The sequence below is a fragment of the Manis pentadactyla genome, chromosome 10, assembly GCF_030020395.1.
Source record: "Manis pentadactyla isolate mManPen7 chromosome 10, mManPen7.hap1, whole genome shotgun sequence".
Lineage (NCBI taxonomy): Eukaryota > Metazoa > Chordata > Mammalia > Pholidota > Manidae > Manis > Manis pentadactyla.
In genome coordinates this window covers 61,969,815-61,988,476 of record NC_080028.1, presented here as the reverse complement: position 1 = coordinate 61,988,476, position 18,662 = coordinate 61,969,815, and the positions used below count along the sequence as shown (strand labels likewise).

Sequence of the window (18,662 nt, the reverse complement as noted above, 5' to 3'; positions counted from 1 at the left end):
GAGGTTCCTCAAAAAACTAAAAATAGAAGTACTATTTGACCTGGGAATTCCACTCTTAGGAATTTACCCAAAGAAAACAAGTTCTCAGATTCAAAAAGACATATGCACCCCTATGTTTATCGCAGCACTATTTACAATAGCCAAGCTATGGAAGCAACCTGAGTGTCCCTCAGTAGATGAATGGATAAAGAAGATGTGATACATATACACAATGGAATACTATTCAGCCATAAGAAGAAAACAAATCCTACCATTTGCAACAACATGGATGGTGCTAAAGGCTATAATAAGTGACATAAGCCAGGTGGAGAAAGACAGGTCCCAAATGATTTTCCTCATTTGTGGGGTGTAACAATGAAGCAAAACTGAAGGAATGAAACAGTAGCAGACTCACAGACTCCAAGAAGGGACTAGCGGTTACCAAAGGGGAGGGGTTTGGGAGGGTGGGTGGGGAGGGAGAAGGGGATTGAGGGGTATTATGATTAGTACAGATCGTGTGGGGGAGGTTCACAGGGAAGAAAGTGTAGAACAGAGAAGACAAGTAGTGACTCTGTGGCATCTTACTACACTGATGGACAGTGACTTCATTGGGGTATGGGGGGGACTTGATAATATGGGTGAATATCGTAACCACAATGTTTTTCATGTGAAACCTTCATAAGAGTGTATATCAATGGTATCTTAATTTAAAAAAAGATATTAAAAAAAAAAGAAAATCAAAGCAATATGGATTTAGTTTACAGGAATTCCATCCATTTATGGGAACTTACCAGAAAAAAGTGAAGCAGGTGTAGCAATATTACACTTAGCAAAAAGGAAAAGAGAAGTTAAAGCATAAGCAACAAAACTCAAAGAAATTGTGGAACGCAAACACAATTAAAGTACTGATAACTTTTAGGCAATTTTAATAGAAGTAGGAAAATCTTATGAAGCTGATATTGCAAAGAAGCTGGAATAGGAGCTCAGTCCACTCTCCCACAATGTCTCTCAGGAGAGCGTGTGCCTTAGAAACCAGCATATAAACTGGGGCTGAAATTAATGCCTTTATGCAGGTCCCCACATCTTCCTTCATTCACTAAAATCCCAGTTTCTAAAACTCCTTTACGGGTGACTCTTACAGAAGGAAACATTTGAAGTTCTTAACTCAGTTCAACTGGACAATTATTGGAAAACGTTTCCCATGCTTCAAGGAGAGTCAACAAAGAGCAAAACTTGACTGCTGACCTCTAAGAGTCTGACACTGAGCAGAGGAAGTCACATGCTGGGCACGGAGAGCAGTGACAGAAGGATACTGGTGAGAACCGCCGTGGGAGCCCTCAGAGGGGCCCTTGGAGCCTTGGGAAGAGCACTGAGGCTTGGGGCTGACTCCAGGGAAGCTGTGTGTTGAAGTGTTTATGGAACGTTTTCTATCATACAAGCAAATTGTCATTATCGTGTATTTGGAAAACACAGGAAAGTAGTAAGTAAATTAGAGCGTATTAAACCCTAGGTCATTGTGATGGTTAATTTTATGTGTCCTAGACCACAGTACCCAGATATTTGGTCAAACATTATTCTAGGTGTTTCTGTGAAGGCGTTTTTTAGATGAGATTAACATTTAAATCAGTAGACATTGAGTAAAGCAGATTACCCTCCCTAATGTGGATGGGCCTCTTTCAATCCCTTGAAGGCCCTAACAGAAAAGACTGACCGCCCCTAAGGAATAGAGTTCTGCCTCCAGATCGCCTCCGGACTTGGACTGCCACACCAACTTCCCCGAAGCTCCAGCCTGCCAGCCTACCCTGCAAATTTTGGACTTGTCAGCCTCCAAAACTGTGTGGGCCTATTCCTTAACCTTAAATCTCTCTCCCCAACCTCCTCTTTCTCTCTTTCATATGTAGCTCCATCCTATTGGTTCTGTTTCTCTGGAGAAGCATGAATAATACAATCATGGTTCATTAACAAACATTTTTTCTACTCAAAAAAAAAAGTGACACAATATAAAATGATATCACATATAAATTATTTAGTCCAGCGCCTAGAACACAGTGTGAAAACCAGGGTTTCTCAATGGCAGCACTATAGACATTTTAGGCAGGGTACTTCTTCATTGTGAGTCTGTCCTGCGCACTGTCTGGTGTTGAGCAGCATTCCTCACCTCTACCCACTGGATGCCGGGAGCACCCCCAGTCGTGACAACCAAAAGTGTCTGCAGACATTACCAAATGACCTTTGGGGGACCCAGGTTCTTCTGGTTGAGAGCCACTGAGTGAGAACTAGAATAATGATATCCATGGCTATCATCATCCATTGAGAAACAGCATACTTCAAGCACATCATGGAAAATGCATATGGAGAAAAGCATACGGAATCCAGAAGAGTCAAAGAACTGAGCTTACCCTCACGATGATCCGTTCAGAGATGTGGGCAGCCAACAGGTGGAACTGGTCTTGCACAGCAGCATACAGTCCAACCACCAACATGAAGTACCTGATTCAGAAACAACAGAAGATGTCAACACAGCAGGGGACAAAGACACAATCTGTGCAATCAGACACCACCCAAAAGCTAATCAATAGTGAACTGACCTAGATGGGTTTGCATGATTAAAAATTACATCTTCAAAGATTTTCCATTCTGCTCTAAGTGACTGCTCTTGGGAAATGAGAGACCAGTTGATTCAGTCGCTACTGCTCGGGTTCTGCCCTTTCCCCAATTTGAGGTATGTGTGAGCTGGTTTATAGGCCCCAAAGCAGGGGGGACCTGCTGGTTGGGTCCTGTGTCCAGCCCATCTGTGCTGACTGGGCGCTGGCCTCACCCGCTGCACACCTGGGCCCTCAACATAGCACTGCTTACAAACATGGAACAACAGAAAGCCCCTCTAGAGGTCCCTTTGCTGGGTTAACCGATGCCACACAGCCTAGGCCTTGGGAAGACAACCTAGCAGGGCTCACCCAGCCACACCGGGTCCTCCTCAGCCTGATCTGCTCCCGGCCATGTGCCCTGCACCTCCTGCATCCTCTCGCCAGGACTTTAGTCAAAGACCTGGACCCTCCCCTCCGGCTGCTCCCAAAGCAATTTCATCACTGTTATTTCATTCCTTCTTCATATGTAGCATTCATGAGACATTTTTAAAATCAGACCATTTCTTAAAACTCAAAATAAAAACTATTCCTATTAGAGAAGCTTTTGCTTTAAGAACTGCATGAAAAAACTTTGCCAACTTCCTCTATAACACTCCATAGATTTTCCAGTCATCAGAGTACAAGAGTTCTCCCTGAATAGTAATAATCATTATCATCATTATTATTGGCTATCATCTCTCAGTGCTGAAAATGTGTCACATGCTGGACTCAGCAGTTCATCTACATCATTTCTTTGGGAACCACAAAACAGCCCTATTAGAGTACGATACGGATATTGTCCCCATTCTACAGAATGGGCAAATGAGTGTCTGAGAATTACATTATGTGCTTAAGGTCACCCTGCTAGTAAATGGCAGTATTAAATTTCAAACTCAGTTTTGTCCAACTCCAAAACCTGTGTTCTAAAGCCAGACTTGAGCGTGCATCAGAGACATCTGGAGGGCTTGTTAAAATACATATTTCTGGGCTCTACCCTCAAATTACTGATTCATCAGGCCTTCAGTGAGGCCTGAGAACCTGCGTGTCTAGGAAATGCGTAGGTGGTGCTGTCTCTGCTAGTTCGTGGACACTGTGAGAACCAAAGGTCTAACTCATTAATGCAAACTTATTTTCTTCTTTAATCAAAAGAGGCCGTAACAGAGCTGCAGGACTCAGGGCCTTAAACTTATGACCAGCAAAAGTTGGAGCAATGCAGCCAATTCTCAATCCTCAGACAGGAACAAGACATAAACATATGGTCACTCCAGAGAATCACGGAGGGAAGCAAGGCAAGCGGACTTGGAGAGAGGTCGTTGTGGGGAGTAGGACGGAGGGGAAAGATGCCTGGGAGTAAGTGAGATGTGTTAATGAACTGAAAGAGTCAGAGACAGGAGGGGAGCATCTGGGGGAGGCCCAGCATGCCCGCTGGCAGGGCCCAGAGGATCAAGGGGCTCTGGACAGCTCTGCCAGTCAGTTGGAGCACCCAGCCCCCCGGGGCATGCGGGCATGTGCAGGGAGGCCAGGACCTCTGCTCAGGATTCGGTTTTCCCTTCTTCCTCATGTTATTGGCAGTGGTTTCGCTGAAGTGTAACCGGCCCAGAGTTACTTTGGAGGCCTGGTTGGCCAGCAGGTCGATTCTGAAACAAACAGAAGAAATACCAAGAGACTGTAAAAGAGACATAGAATCACTGATCGTATCTAACTCATACTTAGATTGTCAAGTATGCTCAGTCCCTGTTCTCATCACACTGTGGAGGACAGTTTATTCCTGTCACTGATTTTTAATAAACTATCCAAAGCACGGTCAGGAATGGCTGCCAGGGAAGGCCATAAAATAACTTCCGAACAGTAAGAAATGCTCAGTCAGCAGAAGTTCAGAGTTTCTGACTCATATGAGCTGTTTGCTCTGGCTACCCATGTGAGTTGTCTTACCACCGCATTTCATTCGTGCCTCTGCCAGGGTTGCTGGCATACTGGCTCCTGACTGAAGCAACTTCTCTAGACTCCTCATGACCCCGTTCCCTTCTCCTCCCCACGTCTGCTCTCTCCTGGTCTGCCTGCGGGCGCAGCTGGCATCTCAGGAGGACCACACCCAGCCTGCCGGGGTGAGGAGCACCTGGTGCGCCAAGCAGGTTTTGTGCTGGGTTTGTGCATGTGGCTCTGATTGAACGTTGGGCTGAGCTCCTTTCTGCTCTGTCAGGGCTAAAGGACCAGCTTCTTCCCAGTGCAGATGGGATTGACTCACGGTCAAAACATCTCAACTGCATCCCAGTCAAAACAGCTGAAAAGCTATAATCTCCCTCCAGGTCACTCTGCAGTGTGAATGCTCACTCTGGATGGCCATACTGGTGCGGGTAACCCCAGTCCTGTACTCTTTCTAGTTTGGAACCCATTAGGCAGTCTATCAGCATAGCTTTAAAAAATAATAAAAAACTAATTGTAAGCACACCATGCATCCAGAACCTTGAAATTAATTCAATCAGCATTGTGCCAATTTAAATGAAAAATTAAAAGGAAGATCTAACTATATTCTATCTCAAGGAACCAAAGTTGTTAGCAAGGTTGTAATAAACGATTATAAAACTAATGATGACTTTAAAATGGGAACTTTCTGTAAGGAATTTTTTTGTGCAATTATTTCAATGCATATTTTTGTTGATAAGCATATGTTCATAATATTCACATATTATTACTAATTTAGTTTCTGTAGTGGGATTCATTTTAAATAAGTAAAATAAATTGGGAAATAGGTCTTCTTCTCAAATACACTCACAAAGGAATTCAGTAAAGAATTTCTTACTTAACAGGATTGAAAATCTTTTTGCTTCTATCTGCTTGGGACTGTTCAATAGCAATTATTTGATTGGTGGCTTCTACCTGTGTGGAACAGCAAAAAGTAAATTAACCACTGAGTAAATAATTTATTAATTAAAGATGTTCATTAGTAAATAATGTTCAAGCACTTAAAATGTTTTTCAGGGCATCATAACACTGGGCAGGAGGGGCAAGTGATTGAAAGGCATGTAAGACAGTGGCCCTGACCTTAAAGCAGTGTGCTCTCCATGAGAAAGAAACACCTATAAACCTAAGCAATGAAAACACAAGGCAACAGAGTATTTCAGGGAAGCAGTGACCATAGAGTGGGCTTATAGATGACTGAAGCATCAGGAGTAAAACACAGCAGCAAAGCTCAAAGGATACATCAGTTCATTCATTCATTTATTCATCCTTTCTACAAATACTCACTGAGCACATGTTGTGCTCCAAGCATTTCTTGAAGAATTAGAGATGGGGAGTAGACAAAATTAATAGAAATCCTAGCCCTTGCAGAGCTTACATTATAATAAGAAAACACCAGTAAGCAATAAAAATAAAGTGCAGGAAATGACATTTATTCAGCACTTTCTACAAACTTTTCTTGTTGTTAGTGAACAGTGGCAAGAGTATGGTGAGACCTGACCTGTCATAGGACTTGTGGGTATTAGCAAAGTAACAATCTTTCTGGAAAGGACCTGGGCAACCTACATCAAGAGTTTTAATAATAGTCATATCTTTGATTCGTGAATTCCTCTTCTGGAATTCATCCTCATGCAAAGTTGGGTATACATGGTTGTTTCCTGCAGTTTTATGAACTACAATAAAAACTTGGAAATAAACAAAACAATAATACAGGAATTAATATGATATATCTATAAATAGAAAACTGTGTCATCTTTATAAGCAATATTTTATAGAGACTTTATTAATATCATATGATGTTATTTTCACATCATAGTAATGTTATAATATTAACAGTATGAGATTAACTTTAATAACAGAAAAAATAAGGAAAGTTAGGCTACCAAATAGTGGATCCCAAATATGAACAAATTTTATCTCTTCTTCATAACTTTTCTGTTTTGTTCCAAAGTTTTCACAATGGGTGCATATTACTTCCATAATCAGAAAAATGTTTTGTTGTTGTTTGTTTGTGTTTTATATTTGCTTTAATTTTGGTTTGGTTTGGTTTGACTTAAGAGCTCAGTTTAGAGCAAGGGCAGCAGATATGATCAGTGGTCAAGCCCCATTTTGGGAGATTCAATGCCTAAGACCAGGTTAATGATCAGAATAAAATACGCAGATCATTGACATTCCTCCCCTTTAGAAGCTGGATCTGAGGTAATAATTTAATAAGTACTTCCTGACCACACAGAAGTCATCCTGCCTGCATTCAAACCCAGCTCTACCATTTCCTACCTCAAATAAATTGTGTAACTGCACTGGGATTTGGTCTCCCTTCCATTACACTGGGAAAGAGGGGATATTCACTAGCTTAGTGGCTCCTTGGCTTTTTAAAGTCAGAGATCTCATTGAGAATTTGGTAAAAGCTATGAATTTACTGCATATAAAAATGTAGCAGCATCAAAAATAATTAAATAACTACATTTACAAAAAATTTGCAGTATTTATATACTGAAAACTTGAAACTATAGTTTGAAGGGATGTTGTGGCAGTTTGCACCAGGCTTAAGAAATTGGCAGATTCTACTTCTTATGTGTTGGAACATTTATTCTACAAATCCATCCACCACACTGTGAGGAAGCATCGGCTGACCCACAGAGAGGTCCACATGATGGAGAGCCAAGGCTTGCCAGCTACAGTCCCATTTATGCTGCTGGCCAATGGCCAGTCCAAGTTTGACAGATGTGTGAATGAGCCGTCTTGGAAACTGGACCCTGACTCAGTAGAGTTGCCCCATCTGATGACCTGAACGGAGATGAGCCATCAGAGCCAACCCCTAACCAAGCTGCAGATTTATGACCGAAATAGATACTTATTATTTTAAGTTGCCAAGTCTTTGGGAGATTTAGTTATATAGCAACAGACAGTTGGAAAACTTGATAAACATTGGTTGAATTGATAAACTATTACTTGAACATTGCTAAATAAAAGACTTACCTTAATCCCAAAAGCTTTCAAGTAAAACATCTCTATTGGCTTTAGGCCCATGTGGGTTTTGATAAATTTTGGACTTCCCCAAACTTGGATATGGACGGTTATCTGAAAATGGTTCTTCTTTTGGCAAACAAAAGCTTCATCTGCTGGTGAAAAATTAAATCCCTTATCTGTGACAACTCGGTAGCCTATATCAGGTCTATGAAAAGAGGGATCAAGAAACTGGTTTAGCAAATATTTCCTACACATTTAATTTAATTCACAATATTAACTGTATAAACATTTCTGGAAAATGTATTGTGTAAAGTGACTTTTGCTATATTTAGTCAATTTAGTGAATTTTTACTGAGGAAAAGAAAATGACATTTCAAAACACAGCTGGTTCTCTCACAGCTTTTTATATTCTCACGAGGAAGAAGCACAGCTCTTGCCAAGTGGAAGCACTGTTTCCTCAGACTGCCTCTCCACTCTGTGCTCTCCGGAGCTCTAATGTGACTCCAACATACGATGGGAAGATGTAGATTAGAAGTTGAAAAGTCACCACTTTACTTGCCCTTCAGAAATATCTGGGATAGAATTCATCTTTCCTCCTTTAAAACAAAAAAAAAAGTCTCTAAATTTCATCAGCAACACCTCATTCAAACAGTCACTCCGATGAAGGAACATTCAGCCTATTAGTGGTCAAATGAAAAAAACACACTGGTAAGAAATACCAGGAATGGTTTTAAACCAGATTAACCAGAGCCACTCAGACTACTAATTAAAAACCTCTTTTCACTAGAGTATGTTCATTTCCTTTATACCTTCCTGATCTGATAATAGTGCTGAAAACCTGCTAAGCCAGGTACTTCTGCAAAAAGGAGTGAGATAGTGGTGGTGCCTAATGAGCCTCTTGCTTTATTTGTTTTATCGAATCATCTTCAGTAGCAATGCTTTGTGTATGACATGTTTAATTAAATACTTTCAAACCATAACAAAAATAAAAACACTAAATGGGTAACATTATCAAGTAGAGAATATAAAAGTTGAAAATTCCTTTAGTGAGTTTTTCCCATACATGGTGTATATATGGAACATGACTTAATTCATCAAGGTTCTTAAATGTGAATTTTCCCTCAGGAAAGAAGCTCCTCTCCAAGACCACACATGGAGGAGAGCTACTGAGCTTGCTCTCTGCTGTGGTGTGGATCTTTGCTTCCTGGGGTCTCAGTGTGGATGGCTGCTACTATAATGAACAGCATGGAGTTTCTCAACTTTCCTCTAATTCCAGAGACAGAACATACGAGTGGGTCTCTTGGGGAAGAGTGTTCATGTTCTTTGAGAGTTAAGCACCTTCCCAGTGGGTCAGGCGTGGGTTCATTGATTACCCTCTGGTAGGCGATCAATCAGTCAAAGACTCTGCTACCACAGTGCCCACCAGCAGCAAAAGGAAAATCCACTGAATGAAGGATTTGGTAAGGATCACATGTCTTCTGCCATCTGGGAACTTTGCATTTGATCAGGTTTCTGGAACTAATCTGCTAATTTAGTCATCTAAATGTTAGATGAATTGAATTGCATAGATTTTACTGCAGAGGGTAACTGTCTTGGTTGGAAAAAGGGAAATAGTCTTTTGTGATCCTCCATGTTTCACTATCAAAATCTCTGAAAGATGAAGGTAAGGTTTACAGCTCAGTTTTGAACATTAGCCTGAAATTTAAGGTCAGCTATAAGCAGAAACTGAATCAACCAACAACTATTGAAGATTATTCTGAATTTTAAACACTAATCTCTGGTCACAGAAATCTATTTCACTAAGAATAGCACTTCTGTCTTTGATAGCAGACATTGTATAAAAAAGTCAACTAACCTGGCTTTTTAAAAACTCTTTTCAATATAGGTTTTAAAATATCATTCAGAACAAAAAAGGTATGATAAAATTTCAATCCCCTAACTTTATTGCTTTTAGGTAGCTTAGGAAACAATATTCTTGTCACAAATTAGACATAATAATCTAAGAAGCAATAAGTCATTTTCTGTCTCAGTGAAATGGCAGTGAAATCAAAACAGCTTGACTTCTAATCCAGATGAATACTGACTTCCTTTGTTGCTTAAGTAAAATGAATTATGGCTAAGCATTCAAAATAAATCTGCCTCTACACCTCTGAGTTGATACCATCTGTGTTACGTGTTCTCCTTTTTTTTTTTTTCCAGATCAGTGATGCATAGATTGGCTATTTAAATAAACTTAAAAAAAAAAAAACTACTGAAGTAAGAAGAGAGATGACAGTTATCTCAAAAGCTTGATAAGCTCAAATGCATGGAGACTAGAATGCATTAAAGGTTTCAATTAAAATACCGTGTATGAATGTGACAGTGTTATACCTTGGTCCTCTTATTTAAGATAGACTATGAAATACTCCTCAGAAAATAAAATGAAGTCTAAGACTCAAAACCAAGACTTAGGAACCCTTCCTTCCTTTTCCTAATTGTCCACAGTGGCAAAGATGCAAAGCTGCGACCTTTTAATGATAAAATTTTTTATTTGCTTCTTTCTGTCTCCTCTTAAACACACCAATTCCCAAAATCTGTTTAACTCCTTAAATTGTGTTTTAAGGAAAATATTTCTCCTTCTAGTTCATCCAACATAAAAGTCACAGTGATAAATTTTGCTCTTAGAGAAGCTATATTTGAATTTGGAAAATACCATGAAGTTTGGGACCCAGTGTTTCTCATTTCATGTTACATTTGTTGTTTGAAACTCCTATTCTTTAACCATTGACTTTTTTTAGTGTTTCAAGACAGCATTTATAGTCAACGAAAATTCTAGAAAACACCTGGGAATTGACAGGTGTTGGGCAGCAGGAGATATGTCACTAGCCCTATTTTCTCACCTATAAAAAAAGCAGCTTGGGGTCTTAATTACACCCTAAATTATATCCTAAGGAATAAAGAGAAGGTTTGAAGAACATTTAAGAACAATAATGCATAAGCCCACATTTATTTCTTGGAACTATAATGTCATAAGAATATCATGAAAATTTTCCAGTTTAAGGATATTTGTGTGGTTTGATTTCAGTCTCAATACAAACCACCAGTGACTATGATTGCTGTAGTGTAAACTGACAATGAACTTGACAACACTGAGTCACAGCAGAGATGCTGGGTGACGGGGACTGTCACTAGGTAACAGTTTAATGTGGCACCCCAAAAAAGTATTTAATGGAATTTTAAATTAACTGCAGGATTAAATGTTAGTGATTTGGGAAATCTCCATTCCCCAGCTTTTAGTTTAAACCAGGCATGTGATCTCAGAAAGATTCCCTCTCCCTCTGTCCCTTAGTGAGCAAATCATGACAACTTAGAATTACAGTCTCTGTATTCTTGAAGGCCAGAAACCTATGTTGCGATGAGTCATCAATTAGAATGCAAAACGTGGGGAGTAAGACCCACTTGCTCATTGACCCGTCCCATTTATTTGATCAGGGGTGACAGCAAAGCCCAAATCCTTGTAGACTTGAGAATTAGTCCAGCTTTTCTCTCCTCATTCTCCAGTTCACCACAAGGGGTTCCTAAGGCCACTTACAGTTTTTCGTAATGACCGTTGAATAAACTATGCCAAGGAAGACTCTGGTAGGGCTGCCACTTCAGAGGAGGAGGGCACTGGTCCGCAAGCATCACATTCTGTCCCTCACTATCATGGTCCTGCACTTCACTGTTGTGATTCCTACTTGACACTGCAAAGAAATAAGTATGTTAGATCCTTTCTCCAAGGCTGTCTTTCCTAGACTCACATACCACTGCATGGAACAAATGAAGAGGCCACATAGACCATCTGTGAGAAATGACAGGTGGGGAACAGGAGATATGTCGCTAGCCCTATTTTCTCACCTATAAAAAAAGCAGCTTAGTGTCAATGATCACTAAAGTGCCATAGTGAGGACTTGGAAACTTTGCTCTCAGTTTCTATCTGCCCTACTTACTGCGTAGCATCTCCTCACTTTCAGTCTGAGTGACTGCAGGCAAGCCTGCTCCCAGCCTGAGGAGGTAAGGGACCAGGCTCGATCAAGCAAAGCTCAGCATTCACCAGTTGCATCAATTCTTGTATCACATAGACGGATGGCCTAATCCAATCCAAGCAGAGTGGGTCTCAGCACTTCAGGAAATGCGGGTTCAAAGATGCTGACTCTTCTCCATGAGTGAGAATCTGAGAGAGAAATCCCCAAGAGCTGCTGGCCCTATTTTGGGACATGAAGGAAAAGACTATCTGGGAATGAGACCAGGACAGCAGAAGGCAGAGTTGAGAATGAAGGGCACCCAGTCCTGATGGCAGGATTTGAGTTCTGGGACCCAATCCTGAACTCTTGGCTTCCAGGATCCAGTAAATCCCCCGATTTTGTTTCATTTGTTTTTTTAAGCTTAAAGCAGTTTGAGGTTTTTGTTTCATCCTTTGTTTCTTTTTGCTTTTGTTAATTGCAACCAATACATTCTAATGTGTTACAGATTCCTGGTGGCACTAAGATTCTGTGGTCCAACTAGCTTTTTGAACTTAGATGAGTTATTTATCCACTTAGTGTCTTACTTTCCTCAACTCAAACTGGAAGTTAAAACAGATGTCCTGCCCATCTTGCAATATTACACAGGCAGAGAGACGACCGAACACAAGACAACACTTTCAGAAGCTGAAACCACAACAAAGTAACAGAAAATACCCTGTTAGTAAGTAGTATTAACTATATGATACTGCTACTTTTGTATGTCAAAAATGGTCAAATAACAACAATTTTGCATGTGCAAGCTACTATTTTTGAATAATCTATGCAAGATGTTTGTCTTAATTTGAGTACACCTCCAAAATGTACAATTCAACCACAGATAATTTTTATGTAAATTCTGTTGGTACATTTGCTGTTACCCTTTTCTTTTAAGCCCCTGACCATCACTCATGCATGACATCAGGAGAGAAAGGGAAATAATGGGTGTTCATAAGAATCAGCACTAGCTATAAGCAACAGCACAGAAATATGACATTAGCTCCTACAGAGTTTACACTTAGTGCACAGCTTGGAAAACTGCAGGAGACATGGCTGGGTTTTCTTTAATTCATCTAACATGGAGAACTTCCTAAAATAAATAAGTAACAGAGCTGCTTCCAGTTGCTTCTGATGCCAAATGTCACAGAAAATGTGTTTTTCTTGGGGTATCACTGTTACATGTCACCAAAGCGAAACATCAGTTTAGTTTTTGTGAACAACCATTTTGGAAAGATTCTCAAAATCCTGAAAGACTTCTTCCCAGCTAGAACACAGGAGGTCGGCAATGCCAGGAGCCCTTCATGCACTCACTCTTCCAAAAGTTACAATGTGGCCTAAACACTTCTCAAAAAAAAAGCAAAACCCTTCCCTGGCTCTCCTGCTTATACCAAATTCAGAGAAAGGGAGAAACTAGTTCCTCCATCTTTCCTTCCTCTCTCCTCCAAGGAGAGAGGTCCAGGAAGTTCAAGAGCTCGGAGTCTGGAATCAGACGGAACTGCATTTGAATCACAGCTCTGCGCCTGATGGCTGTACACTCTTAGGGAAATTCCTTAAGGTCTCTGAGCTTCAGTATCTTCATCTGTCAGATGGGAGCAACAGTCTGAAACCTCCCAGGACTGTTGAAGAGATTCAGTGAGTAATGCCTGTAAGTGCTTAGCACCAAGTCTGCCACCAGCAGGAGCTAGAACAATGTGTCTTTAGTTAGCACTGTTGGCACTGTCATTGTCACATCTACTTGTTTCAGCTTAGGTGGCTCCATTACTCCTGAGAAGCCTTGGCAAGCACCTCTGTTCTTGGCCTCTGTGGTAACTCTACCTGATGTAAAATAACTAACACTCGGCCTGAGTGAATCCCAGTGAACTTAGGCCCTTTCCTACTCAAAGCCCATGGCCAGGTCATGGTGCCAGGGAGGCAGCCAAAGGCCAGTTCCACTTGTCCAGGTGCTGGCAGGGTGTGTGGGCAGGGGGCATTGTCCTCAAGGGCAATGGCATCTCGTTCCCTTTCCTGTTGCACAACAAGGATATCAGGGCAGCCATCCTGGGGCTGACAGAGCTGTGGCTTCCCTGGGGCTGGCTATCAGGGATGGGAATCTGGGACCACAAGACCACACTGAAATTCCAGGCACCCTGAGGCCAATACCGGGACTTATTATTATTAACACTAATAATAAGATCTACTACTCCCATGTGCTTTCTGTACCACAGGCACTCTCCCAGACACTTGATAGTTTCTCATCAACATAGTGACTCATCTTCCAGGTTAGGATTCCTTTTTTTCAATAAACTTTCTTTAATGAAGTATAATATACATGAAGAAGAGTACACAGATCCTTATTACACAATTTGATACTATTCTTAAAAAGTGAATTATACTGGGTAACTGCCACTAGATCAAGAAATAGGACACCTCCAGCATCCCAGAAGACACACTCCTGCCCCTTTCCAGTTAACAGAGTAACATGACACCTACGCTTATGTATTGGCTTCTTTTGCCCACCATTAGAGTTATGAGATTCACTCATTATTGTTGCAAACAGCAGTCATTTGTTCATTTTCATTGCTGTATAGTACTCCATTGTATAAATAAGCTACAGTTCCCCTGCCCTGGTGGCCATTTGGCTTCTTTTCAGTTTGTGGTTACTATAAGCAATGCTGGATATTTTTGTGCATGTCTTTTAGTGGACATATGTACACATCTCTGGTAGGTGTAATCCCAGGAGTGGAGTCACTAGGTCATAGGATATGCTTTGGTAGACGCAGTCTAACAGATTTATAAAGTGGCCATGAGGTAAGGATTCTTAATCTCATTTAACAAATGTGAAAACTGGGATTCAAAGCCCTAAAATAACTAGCTCGGGTGTCACAGCTGTTAAGGGGAAGACACGGGACTCAAACCTCCCTCTTCCCTTCATACTGCACTTAGGATTTCTTGAGAAAATGCAACAGAAAAGAGAACTACAAGTGTGAAGGCAGCTAACCACCCAGGTCCCACCTTCTGGAGAAAGCCGATAACTTACATTTGAATGTCTTTCAAAATATTTCTTCATACATTACTTTAAAAACATCTGAAAAATGGGGCTAAGTAGAAATTATTATTCTCATTTGATAATCAAGAAAAGTTAGGCTCCAGTTACTGGAGAGAGGAGACAGATAATTTTTCTGACTCTACAGTATAAATTCAGCCAGTGCACCTCTTACTGGGAACCCAAGGCCACAACTCCAGGACTGAAAAATCCCTGTGTATTTGAGGTTCTAACCATATGAGGCCATGAGTCCTCTTATACTTGGGGTTCAGATCAGGTGGAACCAGGAACTCACTCACATTTGGGGTCCAGACCACATAGGGCTGGAACCAGCTAGCAGGGCCCTGTCAACCAGCTGCTTTCTCTCTAAGCTAGATTTTACATATGCTCACAGCAACCCAGCAATTCTATATTGTGAGCCCTAAAATGGGGGTCTTTGAACCCTTAAAGTGAACTACTTGGGAGAAGGTCACCAGAGAAACCTTACTGATTGACTTACAACACCTTTTTCCCACAAAAATCCTGCCTATAAGACTAGTATATGCTCTTCCTTTCTCTACCCATGTGCCATCTCCCCAGGGCTTTGGTAAAAACTGTCAGCCTCTGCAACAGCAAATAGTTCTCCACTAGAAAATCTCTGCTGAAAATATAAACTATAATGAAAACATAGTTTTCTTTTTCTTTCCCCCCTGGGAACTTGCTCATTTTCATTCTGGAACAGTTGTCTGAAGTCAATTATCTTTAACCAGCTTTTCAGTGACCTTTGAATAGGACTTAAAGAGGGATTCAGGATTTTCTGTCTGTTGGGACATTTTAGTTACTCTTCAAGGGCTGTTCTTTGGAGATGGTGAAAAAGTCCAATGCGTCTCCGGGGTCAGGCAGCCAAAAATCTTCACGGGATGGAGCTTAACTCTGAAATGTCTGGGATGACCTGAGCAGCAATGTGGTCCCACGGGGAAGCTCGTGGAAGGTCTGGGTGGCTTGCCCAGTGTTTCCAGTGAGCTGGTGCATCTGTGGGAGGGTGAACATGTGGTTCCCTCATCTGGGTGGGCATTTACTCAGCCTTTTGTGTTTGAAAATCATAAAGAAGCTGGTTATAGGATTCCTGAAGAAATTAGAGTAGCCTTGCATAGGAAAGGGGATGGCAAGCCCTATATTATCAAGAGAGGGGGCTCTAATTAGCATTTTGTGTCTCTGCGGTTGAATAAGAAAAATTGAGCAACTGTTGGCCATGGTACATTCATGTAAATGCAAAGAAGGCTATAAGAGGTTTGGTTGGTACAAGGGCTGGATGCCCAGCACACTTCTGCCACAGCACTCCCGGGGGAAAGCAACGTGTGGGCCTTGGCTGGGAGGTTGGAGGCATCACCCATGGCCCATGGTGGAGCTCAGACCCGATGTCCCTGGGAGGGCTCCATGGGGCACAGAGTACCAGCTGTTATCATATAGCTGTGAAAGGCAAAAGAGGAACTCAAGCAGGTGTGAAAGCCACGTGCATATCTTTTCAGGGCAGTAGAAACTTGTGGAGTTTGGGGACAGTAGGGGAAGGGGGAGCCACCAAGAGGGCAATCTTGGACTTCTTGCCAAGCTGATGTGTGGGTATGAAAGAGATGTGAGTTGGTACCCTTGATTTGGGGTGCTGTTCACACAGCCTGCATTTGACTATTCACAATGGCTAATAGAATTGGCATATCCTTCCCCTGGTAAGTACCATGGGCTTCAATCAGAAAACTCTGAAGTACAAGGCTTCAGATTAAAAAACTTGAGTTTGTTCACAACTTAATCAGATTTCTGAGCTCAAAACATGGTGTGTCCTGTATTATATAAAACAAAGAACAAGGTAGTTTGACCACTTGGGCACTGTATGATTCTGCTGAAAGACTTCTAAAATGATTTTACAAAACTTCAAAGATCTACTGGGAACCTGCTAACTTGAAGTGAGTGCTAGGGAAGTTGAACTTTCTGCCTTTCTGCTCCACTGGAGAAACCTTTCAAAGTGTTGCTTCTCAGAGTACCTTCCAGGAGACAGCAGCAGAGGTCCCACCTGGGAGCTGGTCGGGAAGACAGAATCTCTGATCCCGTCTCAGGCTCCCTGAACCAGAATCTGCATTTTACCCAGATCTGCATGTTATCTGTGTGCACATGGAAATTGAGGAGGAGTGCACAAACACATTAAGCACACCAGCAGGCTCTTGAAGATGCTGCCAGGTTGTGCAGCTTCCCCAGCCTGGAGCTTGCGTCCTCCAAAACAACTGAAAGGACCGACATTCCATTTCCGCCAGAGAGAATGGCATCTCTTCTAGGAGCATCTGTGTAACCCTAAGACTGCATGAAACACTATGTCAAGGGGGAAGAAATAAACTCTCAGAGCCTATCACTACTCTTCTATGAGACAGAAAATAATTTTGTAGGGCTACTTCAAGGCTGGAAAAAAAAATCCCTGATTTAACAGCGAAGGCAGCGACAGGCCCCAGGGTGGCTCACTTGGTCTGGAGCGGTGGGTCCACACTTGAGAGTTCCTGGAGTCCTCCAGCCCCTGCGTGCACTTTCTCTTCTTGGATGGTGGCCATGAGGCTCTACAATCAAGAAGCCAAGGTGAAGGTTAGGGTTCTTCTTTGCTCTCTATGTTACATTAAGTCAATTCTGATTTCCTAGGTCTCTGCTCTTGGCCGTCCTATGACTAATTCTACTTTGTTAACTTTCCTTAAGCCCCAGTTAGTCTGCAAATACCAGGTCAGTGGATGGAACGGGTAGAGCAAGTGCCTATTCCATCATCCCTACTAGTCTGATACTTAGTTTCCAATATCAATAGATATCCAATAGATCTGGGATTCTCCTATTTGAAAAATGAGCTGACATTTCCAAAGGCACTGAGACAGAGAAGATAGGGACTTAAAATATAAGCGTATATTTTACACCTGCAAATTTTTTCACATGGAATTTTACCACATTTTCTGATGGACTTTACTCTTTTCCCCATCCTCTAGATCCAGAAGGAGGAATGAAAGAGAGAAAAGAAGGAGAGGAAGGAAAAGAATATTAGTTACTACTTGACTGGCAGATACTTTTCTGAGAGCTCATTCCCAAATCATTTGAGTAGTCCAGTTGAGGAGCAAATGTAAACACTGCTTTCTCCATCACCCGGAATCTCCCTATATATTTCTGCATTTTAACTTTCCATAGAATGAGGACCTTGAGTTTAGTGGTTTTTTAATTAAAAGATTGTCTAAAGCCAGGAGCACTGGGGCCTCGCCGTGTCTGATATATGTCTCAACACTGCCATCTCCTGGAGAGGACTCCACCATTCGGGATTTGCCGGCTTGGCCAGGGGCTGGCTGCCCTGAGGTCTTTCATTACTAAATGTCTTGCCCTTTACCCAGGGCTGTGGCATAGAGGCTGCTGATGGTAAGAATGGCTTATTCCCAGATGGGAGGGCATGGATTGGTTCAGATGACTGGTGTCTGGGTAGCAGTTGTGAAAGCCACAGTGGATACGGCCAAAGTCACTCATTTCAGGCGAGCTCTGGAACAGGTGCGCAGGTCGCATCCCAGGTGTGGCTGTGGTGTGGAGAGAAGGATCTGGAGTCCTCACATCTGTAGGTCTCGGGGGCGGACAACATGCACCTGTGGGAACACACAGGTGAGAAGGGCCTGTCTTTTTCACCACCCAGAGTCCAAGAAGAGGAGCAGCACAAGGTGTTCAAGAGGCAGACTGCACTCACCTTTGACCTGTGGAGGAGAGCAGGAGTCTGATGCAGAATCAGGTGGGGTGTCTGGGAGCTGGCGTTGCCTGAGGATCGGAGACACACATTGCTTCTGTTGTTTAACTCACTCCATTACTGTATTTTTATCACAAATGGGAGGCAGCCCTCTGTGTCCAGCACCCCCAGGTATGGTTCCAGGTGCTCCAGGGGGGCCAAAGCCCACCAGCCCATGCCCAGTGACATGTGTTAAGTGAGTGGGCTTTGAGTCAGACAAACTTGGGTTTGGGTCCCAGCTCTGCCACTTCCTAAATGTGTATCCAGGAACAAGTACTTAGCCTCTCCAGGCCACTTTTTCTTTACCTACAATATGGAAATAATCATCATGC

At 42.0% G+C, this 18,662-nt stretch overlaps 1 protein-coding gene across 2 annotated transcripts in view; it reads right to left on the bottom strand.

Moving 5' to 3' along the window:
* Positions 1-18,662, bottom strand: part of MYRFL (myelin regulatory factor like) — a 115,820-nt gene that overhangs the window by 60,307 nt on the left and 36,851 nt on the right. For both annotated transcript variants that reach the window (XR_005031893.2, XM_036920979.2), the window contains exons 3-10: positions 18,295-18,362; positions 17,950-18,196; positions 17,058-17,149; positions 11,104-11,254; positions 7,542-7,737; positions 5,404-5,480; positions 4,130-4,240; positions 2,379-2,469 (exon numbers count right to left, since the gene is read on the bottom strand). Coding sequence is in view for 1 of the 2 variants with exons in the window: in XM_036920979.2 (XP_036776874.2) it covers positions 2,379-2,469; positions 4,130-4,240; positions 5,404-5,480; positions 7,542-7,737; positions 11,104-11,254; positions 17,058-17,149; positions 17,950-18,196; positions 18,295-18,362 (1,033 nt within the window). In the remaining variant the exon portion in view is untranslated. The remainder of the gene's footprint in view (positions 1-2,378; positions 2,470-4,129; positions 4,241-5,403; positions 5,481-7,541; positions 7,738-11,103; positions 11,255-17,057; positions 17,150-17,949; positions 18,197-18,294; positions 18,363-18,662) is intronic.